The following is a 13,885-nucleotide window of genomic DNA, read 5'->3' as shown; positions in this document are numbered from 1 at the left end:
CAAACTCACTCTCACCCTAAACCCCACACCCCCTAACTCTCGCCCTATAGCCCACACCCCCTCACTCTCACCCTATACCCCAAACACCCCTCACTCTCACCCTATACCCCACACACCCTCACTCTCACCCTATACCCCACACACCCTCACTCTGACACTATACCCCACACACCCTCACTCTCACCCTATACCCCACACATCCTCACTCTCACCCTATACCCCACACCCCCTCACTCTCACCCTATACCCCACACCCCCTCACTCTCACCCTATACCCCACACTCCCTCACTCTCACCCTATACCCCACACACTCTCACTCTCACCCTATATCCTACACCCTCTCACTCTTACCCTATATCCCACACACTCTCACCCTATACCCCACACACCTTCACTCTCACCCTAGATCCCACACCCCCTCACTCTCATCCTATACCCCCCACACCCTCACTCTCACCCTATATCCCACACCCCCTCACTCTCACCCTATACCCTCACTCTCGCCCTATACCCCACACACCCTCACTCTCACCCTATACCCCACACACCCTCACTCTCACCCTATACCCCACACACCCTCACTCTCACCCTATACCCCACACACCCTCACTCTCACCCTATACCCCACACACCCTCACTCTCACACTATACCCCACACACCCTCACTCTCACCCTATACCCCACACATCCTCACTCTCACCCTATACCCCACACCCCCTCACTCTCACCCTATACTCCACACCCCCTCACTCTCACCCTATACCCCACACTCCCTCACTCTCACCCTATACCCCACACACTCTCACTCTCACCCTATATCCTACACCCTCTCACTCTTACCCTATATCCCACACACTCTCACCCTATACCCCACACACCCTCACTCTCACCCTAGATCCCACACCCCCTCACTCTCATCCTATACCCCCCACCCCCTCACTCTCACCCTATATCCCACACCCCCTCACTCTCACCCTATACCCTCACTCTCGCCCTATACCCCACAAACCCTCACTCTCAACCTATACCCCACACACTCTCACCCTATAACCCACACCCCCTCACTCACCCTATTTCCCACACCACCTCACTCTCACCCTATATCCCACACCCCCTCAGTCTCACCCTATACCCCACACCCCCTCACTCTCACCCTATACCCCACACCCCCTCACTCTCATCCTGTACCCCACACACCCTCACTCTCACTCTATACCCCACACCCCTCACTCTCACCCTATACCCCACACACCCTCACTCTCACCTTATACCCCACACCCCCTCACTCTCACCCTATATCCCACACCTCCTCAATCTCACCCTTTGCCCCACACACCCTCACTCTCCCCTGTGTCCCCCACACTTCCTCACTCTCCCCTTTGCCCCCCACACACTACCCCTGAGGCCCTTCACCCCTCTACCCTCCCTCTATACCCAACATAGATCTTCTCCCCACGTACACCCCACACGCCCTCACTCCCTGTGCCACCCACACCTCCTCACTCTCCCTGCATCTTGCACACACCCTCACTTCCACTCTTACCCCCCGCACTCCCTCGTTCTCCCTGTGTCCCCCACACTCCCTCTCTCTCCCCGTGTCCACCACACTCCCTCGCTCTCCCCGTGTCCCCCACACTCCCTCGCTCTCCCCGTGTCCCCCACACTCCCTCGCTCTCCCCGTGTTCCCCACACCACCTCACTCTCACCCTATACCCCACACACCCTCACTCTCACCCTAAACCCCACACCCCCTAACTCTCGCCCTATAGCCCACACCCCCTCATTTTCACCCTATACCCCACACACCCTCACTCTCACCCTATACCCCACACATCCTCACTCTCACCCTATACCCCACACCCCCTCACTCTCACCCTATACTCCACACCCCCTCACTCTCACCCTATACCCCACACTCCCTCACTCTCACCCTATACCCCACACACTCTCACTCTCACCCTATACCCCACACACTCTCACTCTCACCCTCTATCCTACACCCTCTCACTCTTACCCTATATCCCACACACTCTCACCCTATACCCCACACACCTTCACTCTCACCCTAGATCCCACACCCTCTCACTCTCATCCTATACCCCCCACACCCTCACTCTCACCCTATATCCCACACCCCCTCACTCTCACCCTATACCCTCACTCTCGCCCTATACCCCACACACCCTCACTCTCACCCTATACTCCACACACCCTCACTCTCACCCTATACCCCACACACCCTCACTCTGACACTATACCCCACACACCCTCAATCTCACCCTGTACCCCACACATCCTCACTCTCACCCTATACCCCACACCCCCTCACTCTCACCCTATACTCCACATCCCCTCACTCTCACCCTATACCCCACTCTCCCTCACTCTCACCCTATACCCCACACACTCTCACTCTCACGCTCTATCCTACACCCTCTCACTCTCACCCTATACCCCACACACTCTCACCCTATACCCCACACACCCTCACTCTCACCCTAGATCCCACACCCCCTCACTCTCATCCTATACCCCCCACACCCTCACTCTCACCCTATACCCCACACACCCTCACTCTCAACCTATACCCCACACACTCTCACCCTATAACCCACACCCCCTCACTCACCCTATATCCCACACCCCTTCACTCTCACCCTATACCCTCACTCTCGCCCTTTATCCCACACACCCTCACTCTCAACCTATACCCCACACACTCTCACCCTATAACCCACACCCCCTCACTCTCACCCTATACCCCACACCCCCTCACTCTCACCCTACACCCCACACCCCCTCACTCTCATCCTGTACCCCACACACCCTCACTCTCACCCTATACCCCTCACTCTCACCCTTTACCCCACACACCCTTACTCTCCCCATGTGCCCCCCACACCCTCAGTTTCTCCCTGTGCCCCACACACCCTCACTCTCCCCTGTGTCCCCCACACTTCCTCATTCTCCCCTTTGCCCCCCCCACACTGCCCCTGAGTCCCTTCACCCCTCTACCCTCCCCCTGTACCCAACATAGCTCTTCTCCCCACATACACCCCACACGCCCTCACTCCCTGTGCCACCCACACCTCCTCACTCTCCTTGTATCTTGCACACACCCTCACTTCCACTCTTACCCCGCACACTCCCTCGCTCTCCCTGTGTCCCCCACACTCCCTTGCTCTCCCCGTGTCCCCCACACTCCCTCGCTCTCCCCGTGTCGCCCACACTCCCTCGCTCTCCCCGTGTCCCCCAAACTCCCTCGCTTTCCCCGTGTCCCCCACACTCCCCTCGCTCTCCCCGTGTTCCCCACACCACCTCACTCTCACCCGATCTCCCCACAACACCCTCGCTCTCCCCTATACCCCACACACCCCTACCCTCTCCCTTAGCCCACACCTCCCTCCTCTCCCCTTCACCCCCACGCCCTCAGTCTCCCCTTCCCCCACACTCTCACTCTCCCCTATACCCCACACACCCTCACTCTCACCTACCCCACACACTCCTCACTCTCCCCGTTCCCCACACATCCTCCTCTCACCCTGCCCCACACCCCCTCCTCTCCCCCTGTACCCCCACACTCCCTCGCTCTCCCCGTGTTCCCCACACTCCCTCACTCTCACCCTATCCCCACACCTCTCACTCTCCCCGATATCCCCACCCCCTCACTCCCCCTTCCACCACACTCTCTCCTATACCCCCACACCCTCACTCTACCCCTGTGCCCCACCCCCTCACTGTCCCTGTGCCCCCCCACACCCTCACTCTCTCCCTGTGCCCCCCACACCCCTTCTCGTTGTCTGTGTCCCACACACCCTCATTCTCCCCCGTTACCTCTCACCCCCTCAGTCTCCCCCAGTGCCCCCACACCACCTCACATTCCCCCTGTTCCTCCCACTCCTCAATCTGCATCCAGTGCCTCCCCACACCCCCTCTCTCTCCCCTGTGCCCCTCACTCTCACCCTGTGTCCCCCACACTCCCTCACTCTGCCCTTTGGCCCCTCCCCACACTTCGTCACTCCCCCTGGGGGGTTCCCCACCCTCCACCCTTCCCCTGTACCCAATATAGCCCCTCCCCTATATACCCCACACATGCCATCACTCTTCCCCTGTGTTCCCCACGCCCCTCACTCTCCATGTACCCCATACACGCCCTCACTCCCCTGTACCCCCATTCACATCCCTCCTCACTCCTCCCACTGTCTCCTCCGCCTGACCTCTCCTTCAGTTGGTGACCCCCAGTCCCTCAATCCACTTTCCTGGTCCCAGAGCCTTGGCCATTGTTCTCTCTCTTGACATTTGACCCCCTCAGTGCAAATGTAGTTCAGCCATTGGCTGTCGATGGTTTTGATTGTCTGCTGTTCATCTCTGACCTTTCTGGTTTTCGACAGGTTGATGATTCAGTTGAGGTGATTTACAACACAAAGGTCTCGTCGGGAATCCAACGCGATCAATTGGTGAGTTCCTGCTCGTCTTGACTGTCCAGTGATCTCTGGGTTAGAGAGACAGAGGGGAAATCAGCCAGGGTTCCTGCTCCTGATCACCCTCCAGTGTTCCCTGGGTTCAAGAGAGAGGGGAAATCAGCCAGGGTTCCAGCTCCTGATCACTGTCCAGTGATCCCTGGGTTAGAGAGAGAGGGGAAATCAGCCAGGGTTCCTGCTCCTGATCACTGTCCAGTGATCTCTGGATTAGAGAGAGAGAGAGAGGAAATCAGCCAGGGTTCCTGCTCCTGAACACTGTCCAGTGATTCCTGGGTTGGAGAGAGCGGGGAAATCAGCCAGGGTTCCTGCTCCTGATCACTCTCCAGTGATCCCTGGGCTAGAGAGAGAGAGGGGAAATGAGCCAGGTTTCCTGGGCGCGATTCTCCGCACTCCCGACAGTGCGGAGAATAGCGTGGCTCGTAAAATTTTACGGCCACGCTGTTCCGACGCCCTCCCGCTATTCTCCCCCTCCCCCCACGCCCGACTCCCGATACGAATCGCTGCCGCCGTTTTTTTACGGCCGGCAGCGATTCTCAGCTGATAGATGGGCCGAGTTCCCAGCCCTTTACGGCTGTTTTTACGAACGGCAAACACACCTGGTCTGGCCGTTCGTAAAAACGGCCGTAAACTGTCGATTTTTAAAACCATGGCACCGATTGGCACGGCAGTACCACGGCCGTGCCAAGGGTGCCATGGGCCCGCGATCGGTGCCCACCGATCGCGGGTAGCGGGCCCGATGCCCGCGCACTCTTTGTCCTTCCACCGCCTCGCAGTATCCATTCGCGGGGCGGCTGAGGGGCATCCCGGCCCGTGCATGCGCGGGTTTCGTGCAAATGCGCGATGACGTTATCCGCGCATGCGCGGGTTGGAGTCTTCCAATCCGCGCATGCGCGGCTGACATCATGTGACGCGTCAGCCGGCGCTAACTCTGGCAAGCGGGCTTAACGAAATTCGTTAAGCCCGCGATGCCGGAGTTTACGGCGTCGGGATGCTAGCCCCGACCAGGGACCAGAATCGGTTCCCGGTGGGGAAGGGGGGGCTGGCGTCAAACCCGCCCGGATTTGAGGCCAGCCTTACGATTTCTCCCCATATGGGAGAATCGCGCCCCCTGTTCCTGATCACTGTCCAGTGATTCCTGGGTTAGCGAGAGAGGGGAAATCAACCAGGGTTCCTGCTCCTGGACACTGTCCAATGATCCCTGGGTTAGAGAGAGAGGGGAAATCAACCAGGGTTCCTGCTCCTGGACACTGTCCAATGATCCCTGGGTTAGAGAGAGAGGGGAAATCAACCAGGGTTCCTGCTCCTGATCACTGTCCAGTGATCCCTGGGTTAGAGAGAGAGGGGAAATCAACCAGGGTTTCTGCTCCTGATCACTGTCCAGTGATCCCTGGGTTAGAGAGGGGGGAAATCAACCAGGGTTCCTGCTCCTGATCACTGTCCAGTGATCCCTGGGTTAGAGAGAGAGAGAGGGGGGAAATCAGCCAGGGTTCCTGTTCCTGATCACTGTCCAGTGATCCCTGGGTTAGAGAGAGAGAGAGAGGGGAAATCAGCCAGGGTTCCTGTTCCTGATCACTGTCCAGTGATCCCTGGGTTAGAGAGAGAGGGGAAATCAACCAGGATTTCCTGCTCCTGATCACTGTCCAGTGATCCCTGGGTTAGAGAGAGAGGGGAAATCAGCCAGGGTTTCCTGCTCCTGATCACTGTCCAGTGATCCCTGGGTTAGAGAGAGAGGGGAAATCAGCCAGGGTTTCCTGCTCCTGATCACTGTCCAATGATCCCTGGGTTAGAGAGGAAGGGGAAATCAGCCAAGGTTCCTGTTCCTGATCACTGTCCTGTGATCCCTGGGTTAGAGAGAGAGAGAGGGGAAATAAGCCAGAGTTCCTGCTCCTGATCACTGTCCAGTGATCCCTGGGTTAGAGAGAGAGAGGGGAAATCAGTCAGGGTTCCTGTTCCTGATCACTGTCCAGTGATCCCTGGGTTAGAGAGGGAGGGGAAATCAGCCAGGGTTCCTGTTCCTGAACACTGTCCAGTGATCCCTGGGTTTGAGAGAGAGGGAAAGTCACCCAGGGTTCCTGCTCCTGATTACTATCCTGTGATCCCTGGTTTCGAGGTGGTGATAAATCAGTCAGCGTCCAGCTCCTGATCAATGTTTTAGATCTAATGATTTTTTTTGGTTTTCAGGAACCTGAGACGAAGGTCACCCTCAACAAAGGGACTCTGATTGGTCTCCTGGTTATAGCTGTGGCGATTGCGATGATTGTTGTCCTCTCACTGTTAATGGTTCGCAGAAAACCTTACGGAACGATCAGTCATGGAATTGTGGAGGTCAGTGTGTTAAACCCATTCCCGTTCACTCCCACTGTACACAACCCCAATGGACCCAAACCCCATCCCGTTCACTCCCACCGTACACATTCCCAATGGACCCAAACCCATTCCCGTTCACTCCCACTGTACACAACCCCAATGGACCCAAACCCCATCCCGTTCACTCCCACCGTACACATTCCCAATGGACCCAAACCCCTTCCCGTTCACTCCCACTGTACACAACCCCAATGGACCCAAACCCCATCCCGTTCACTCCCACTGTACACAACCCCAATGGACCCAAACCCCTTCCCATTGACTCCCGCTGTACACAATCCTAATGGACCCAAACCCCATCCCGTTCACTCCCACTGTACACAATCCCAATGGACCCAAACACCTTCTCGTTCACTCCCGCTGTGCACAATCCCACTGGACCCAAACCCATCCCGTTCACTCCCACTGACCACAATCCCAATGGACCCAAACCCCTTCCAGTTCAATACCAATGTACACAATCCAAATGGACTCAAAAACGTCTCGTTAATTCCACTGTACACAATTCCAATGGTTACAAATCCCTTCCTATTCACTCCCAATGTATTCAATCCCAATGGACCCAAACCCCTTCCCATTCACTCCAACTGTACATAATACCAATGAACCCAAACCCCTTACCGTTCACTCCCATTCTACACAATCCCAATGGACCCAAACCCCTTACCGTTCACTCCCACTCTACACAATCCCAATGTACCCAAACCCCTTACCATGCACTCCCATTCTAAACAATCCCAATGTACCCAAACCCCTTCCCGTTCATTCGCACTGTAGACAATCCCAATGGACCCAAACCCCTTCCTGTGCACTCCCACTCTACACCATCCCAATGGACCCAAACCCCTTCTCGCTGCCCCCCACTGTACAAAGTCCCAATGGACCCAAACCCCTTACTGTTCACTCCCACTGTACACAATCCCAATGGACCCAAACCCCATCCCGTTCACTCCCGCTGTGCACATTCCCACTGGACCCAAACCCATCCTGTTCACTCCCGCTGTGCACAACCCCAGTGGAACCAAACCCCTTCCCTTTCACCCCCACTGTACACAATCCCAATGGACCCAAATCCCTTCCCATTGACTCCCGCTGTACACAATCCTAATGGACCCAAACCCCATCCCGTTCCCTCCCACTGTACACAACCCCAATGGACCCAAACCCCATCCCGTTCCCTTCCACTGTCCACAATCCCAATGGCCCCAAACCCCATCCCATTCACTCCCACTGTACACAATCCCAATGGACCCAAACACCTTCTCGTTCACTCCCGCTGTGCACAATCCCACTGGACGCAAACCCATCCCGTTCACTCCCGCTGTGCACATTCCCAATGGACCCAAACCCCTTACTGTTCACTCCCACTGTACACAATCCCAATGGACCCAAACCCCATCCCGTTCACTCCCACTGACCACAATCCCAATGGACCCAAACCCCTTCCCATTCAAACCAACTGTCCCAATGGACCTAAACCCCTTCCAGTTCAATACCAATGTACACAATCCAAATGGACTCAAAAACTTATCGTTAATTCCACTGTACACAATTCCAATGGTTACAAATCCCTTCCTATTCACTCCCAATGTATTCAATCCCAATGGACCCAAACCCCTTCCCATTCACTCCAACTGTACATAATACCAATGAACCCAAACCCCTTACCGTTCACTCCCACTCTACACAATCCCAATGTACCCAAACCACTTACCATGCACTCCCATTCTAAACAATCCCAATGTACCCAAACCCCTTCCCGTTCATTCGCACTGTAGACAATCCCAATGGACCCAAACCCCTTCCTGTGCACTCCCACTCTACACCATCCCAATGGACCCAAACCCCTTCTCGCTGCCCCCCCACTGTACAAAATCCCAATGGACCCAAACCCCTTACTGTTCACTCCCACTGTGCACAATCCCAATGGCCCCAAACCCCATCCCATTCACTCCCACTGTACACAATCCCAATGGACCCAAACACTTTCTCGTTCACTCCCGCTGTGCACATTCCCACTGGACCCAAACCCATCCCGTTCACTCCCACTGACCACAATCCCAATGGACCCAAACCCCTTCCCATTCAAACCAACTGTCCCAATGGACCTAAACCCCTTCCAGTTCAATACCAATGTACACAATCCAAATGGACTCACAAACCTCTCGTTAATTCTACTGTACACAATTCCAATGGAAACAAATCCCTTCCTATTCACTCCCAATGTATTCAATCCCAATGGAACCAAACCCCTTCCCATTTACACCAACTGTACATAATACCAATGAACCCTAACCCCTTACCGTTCACTCCCATTCTACACAATCCCAATGTACCCAAACCCCTTACCGTTCACTCCCATTCTACACAATCCCAATGTACCCAAACCCCTTACCATGCACTCCCATTCTAAACAATCCCAATGTACCCAAACCCCTTCCCGTTCATTCGCACTGTAGACAATCCCAATGGACCCAAACCCCTTCCTGTGCACTCCCACTCTACACCATCCCAATGGTCCCAAACCCCTTCTCGCTGCCCCCCACTGTACAAAATCCCAATGGACCCAAACCCCTTACTGTTCACTCCCACTGTACACAATCCCAATGGACCCAAACACTTTCTCGTTCACTCCCGCTGTGCACATTCCCACTGGACCCAAACCCATCCCGTTCACTCCCACTGACCACAATCCCAATGGACCCAAACCCCTTCCCATTCAAACCAACTGTCCCAATGGACCTAAACCCCTGGCAGTTCAATACCAATGTACACAATCCAAATGGACTCACAAACTTCTCGTTAATTCTACTGTACACAATTCCAATGGAAACAAATCCCTTCCTATTCACTCCCAATGTATTCAATCCCAATGGAACCAAACCCCTTCCCATTTACTCCAACTGTACATAATACCAATGAACCCAAACCCCTTACCGTTCACTCCTACTCTACACAATCCCAATGTACCCAAACCCCTTACCGTTCACTCCCACTCTACACAATCCCAATGTACCCAAACCCCTTACTGTTCACTCACACTCTACACAATCCCAATGTACCCAAACCCCTTACCGTTCACTCCCACTCTACACAATCCCAATGGACCCAAACCCCTTATCGTTCATTCGCACTGTACACAATCCCAATGGACCCAAACCCCTTCCTGTGCACTCCCACTCTACACCATCCCAATGGACCCAAACCCCTTCTTGCTGCCCCCCACTGTACAAAATCCCAATGGACCCAAACCCCTTACTGTTCACTCCCACTGTGCCCAATCCCAATGGCCCCAAGCCCCTTCCCGCGCACTCCCACTCTACACAATCCCAATGGACCCAAACCCCTTCCTGTTCACTCCCACTGTACACAATCCCAATGGACCCAAATCCCTTCTTGTTCACTCCCACTGTACACAATCCCGATGGACCCAAATACTTTCTCGTTCACTCCCGCTGTGCATAATCCCGCTGGACCCAAACCCATCCCGTTCACTCCCACTGACCACAATCCCAATGGACCCAAACCCCTTCCCATTCAAACCAACTGTCCCAATGGACCTAAACCCCTTCCAGTTCAATACCAATGTACACAATCCAAATGGACTCACAAACTTCTCATTAATTCCACTGTGCACAATTCCAATGGAAACAAATCCCTTCCTATTCACTCCCAATTCAATCCCAATGGACCCAAACCCCATCCCATTCACTCCAACTGTACATAATACCAATGAACCCAAACCCCTTACCGTTCACTCCCACTCTACACAATCCCAATGTACCCAAACCCCTTACCATGCACTCCCATTCTAAACAGTCCCAATGGACCCAAACCCCTTCCTGTGCACTCCCACTCTACACCATCCCAATGGACCCAAACCCCTTCTCGCTGCCCCCCACTGTACAAAATCCCAATGGACCCAAACCCCTTACTGTTCAGTCCCACTGTGCACAATCTCAATGGCCCCAAACCCCTTCCCACGCACTCCCACTCTACACAATCCCAATGGACCCAAACCCCTTCCTGTTCACTCCCACTGTACACAATCCCAATGGACCCAAATCCCTTCTTGTTCACTCCCACTGTACACAATCTCAATGGACCCAAACCCCTTCCCATTCACTCCAACTGTACATAATACCAATGAACCCAAACCCCTTACCGTTCACTCCCACTCTACACAATCCCAATGGACCCAAACCCCTTACTGTTCACTCCCACTCTACACAATCCCAATGTACCCAAACCCCTTCCTGTGCACTCCCACTCTACACCATCCCAATGGACCCAAACCCCTTCTCGCTGCTCCCCACTGTACAAAATCCCAATGGACCCAAACCCCTTATTGTTCAGTCCCACTGTGCACAATCTCAATGGCCCCAAACCCCTTCCCGCGCACTCCCACTCTACACAATCCCAATGGACCCAAACCCCTTCCTGTTCACTCCCACTGTACACAATCCCAATGGACCCAAATCCCTTCTTGTTCACTCCCACTGTACACAATCTCAATGGACCCAAACCCCTTCCCATTCACTCCAACTGTACATAATACCAATGAACCCAAACCCCTTACCGTTCACTCCCACTCTACACAATCCCAATGTATCCAAACCCCTTACCGTTCACTCCCACTCTACACAATCCCAATGGACCCAAACCCCTTCCCGTTCATTCGCACTGTCGACAATCCCAATGGACCCAAACCCCTTCCTGTGCACTCCCACTCTACTCCATCCCAATGGACCCAAACCCCTTCTTGCTGCCCCCCACTGTACAAAATCCCAATGGACCCAAACCCCTTACTGTTCACTCCCACTCAACACAACCCCAATGGACCCAAACCCCATCCCATTCACTCCCACTGTACACAATCCCAATGGACCCAAACACTTTCTCGTTCACTCCCGCTGTGCACAATCCCACTGGACCCAAACCCATCCCGTTCACTCCCACTGACCACAATCCCAATGGACCCAAACCCCTTCCCATTCAAACCAACTGTCCCAATGGACCTAAACCCCTTCCAGTTCAATACCAATGTACACAATCCAAATGGACTCAAAAACGTCTCGTTAATTCCACTGTACACAGTTCCAATGGTTACAAATCCCTTCCTATTCACTCCCAATGTATTCAATCCCAATGGACCCAAACCCCTTCCCATTCACTCCAACTGTACATAATACCAATGAACCCAAACCCCTTACCGTTCACTCCCACTCTACACAATCCCAATGTACCCAAACCCCTTACTGTTCACTCCCACTCTACACAATCCCAATGTACCCAAACCCCTTACCGTTCACTCCCACTCTACACAATCCCAATGGCCCCAAACCCCTTCCCGTGCACTCCCACTCTACACAATCCCAATGGACCCATACCCCTTCCTGTTCACTCCCACTGTACACAATCCCAATGGACCCAAATCCCTTCTTGTTCACTCCCACTGTACACAATCCCAATGGACCCAAACACTTTCTCGTTCACTCCCGCTGTGCACAATCCCACTGGACCCAAACCCATTCCGTTCACTCCCACTGACCACAATCCCAATGGACCCAAACCCCTTCCCATTCAAACCAACTGTCCCAATGGACCTAAACCCCTTCCAGTTCAATACCAATGTACACAATCCAAATGGACTCACAAACTTCTCGTTAATTCCACTGTGCACAATTCCAATGGAAAGAAATCCCTTCCTATTCACTCCCAATGTATTCAATCCCAATGGACCCAAACCCCATCCCATTCACTCCAACTGTACATAATACCAATGAACCCAAACCCCTTACCGTTCACTCCCACTCTACACAATCCCAATGTACCCAAACCCCTTACCATGCACTCCCATTCTAAACAGTCCCAATGGACCCAAACCCCTTCCTGTGCACTCCCACTCTACACCATCCCAATGGACCCAAACCCCTTCTCGCTGCCCCCCACTGTACAAAATCCCAATGGACCCAAACCCCTTACTGTTCAGTCCCACTGTGCACAATCTCAATGGCCCCAAACCCCTTCCCACGCACTCCCACTCTACACAATCCCAATGGACCCAAACCCCTTCCTGTTCACTCCCATTGTACACAATCCCAATGGACCCAAATCCCTTCTTGTTCACTCCCACTGTACACAATCCCAATGGGCCCAATCCCCTTCCCATTCACTACCACTGTTCACAATCCCAATGTACCCAAACCCCTTCCCGTTCATTCACAATGTACACAATCCCAATGGACCCAAACCCCTTCCCATTCACTTCCACTGTGCAAAATCCGAATCGATCCAAACTCCTTCCCGTTCACTCTCAGTGCACATAATCCCAATGGATTGACCTATTGTAAAGAATGCGTGACTGACTGACCAACTCTTTCCTGATTTGTTGATTGCAGGTTGACCCCATGTTGACCCCAGAGGAGAGGCAGTTGAACAAGATGCAGAATCATGGTTACGAGAACCCCACTTACAAATTCTTTGAACAGCTACAGAACTGAGGCCCTGGGGTGTGGGCTGCGGGCTGGGTGTGGGAGGGAGGGAGGGAGGGCGGGAACTTGCCATTGGCACAACCGTGTGTCGATGCCTCGATCATTTCTGGGGGGGTGATTGGGTGGGTGGGGGGGGGGGGGGCGATATTACCTCTGATGGATTGTTAAAGGGGGAATGTTAGTTGCCACAGATTGTGTTTGGGATGCAGTTACCCTGTACAGATATCAGCTTCAATTTGAACCTGATGGAAAGCGATCGACCAACCAAACTGCTGCATGGATTAATCTCGCGCTCCCAATTCACCAACGCTGCCCAGAATCACCTCCTGAATCAAATCTTCCTTTCTAACCCTGCTGCCCAGTTTATCGCAGACCAACCACTCCCCCCCCCCTGCCCCCCCCCCCCCCCCCCCCCCCCCCCCCCCCCCTCACCTCCTCCTCCCCGCCCCCAGGCTAAACTCAATCCCACCATCAATCCCTCTGCTGCGCCTGGGAGGGATAGGCAGTTTGGGAATATTGTTTATACCCGGGGGGAGGGGTGG

The 13,885-nt window shown here is 54.1% G+C and overlaps 1 protein-coding gene across 1 annotated transcript in view; it reads left to right on the top strand.

Moving 5' to 3' along the window:
- Window positions 1-13,384, top strand: part of aplp1 (amyloid beta (A4) precursor-like protein 1) — a 76,018-nt gene extending 62,634 nt beyond the window's left edge. The window contains exons 7-9 of the mRNA XM_038813014.1: window positions 4,244-4,458; window positions 6,664-6,807; window positions 13,251-13,384. Coding sequence (XP_038668942.1) covers window positions 4,244-4,458; window positions 6,664-6,807; window positions 13,251-13,352 — 461 coding nt within the window. The 3' untranslated portion in view covers window positions 13,353-13,384. The remainder of the gene's footprint in view (window positions 1-4,243; window positions 4,459-6,663; window positions 6,808-13,250) is intronic.
- Window positions 13,385-13,885: the final 501 nt, after the last annotated feature.

The sequence above is a fragment of the Scyliorhinus canicula genome, chromosome 12 (assembly GCF_902713615.1).
Source record: "Scyliorhinus canicula chromosome 12, sScyCan1.1, whole genome shotgun sequence".
Taxonomy (NCBI): Eukaryota; Metazoa; Chordata; class Chondrichthyes; order Carcharhiniformes; family Scyliorhinidae; genus Scyliorhinus; species Scyliorhinus canicula.
This window is presented reverse-complemented; position numbering and strand designations above follow the sequence as displayed.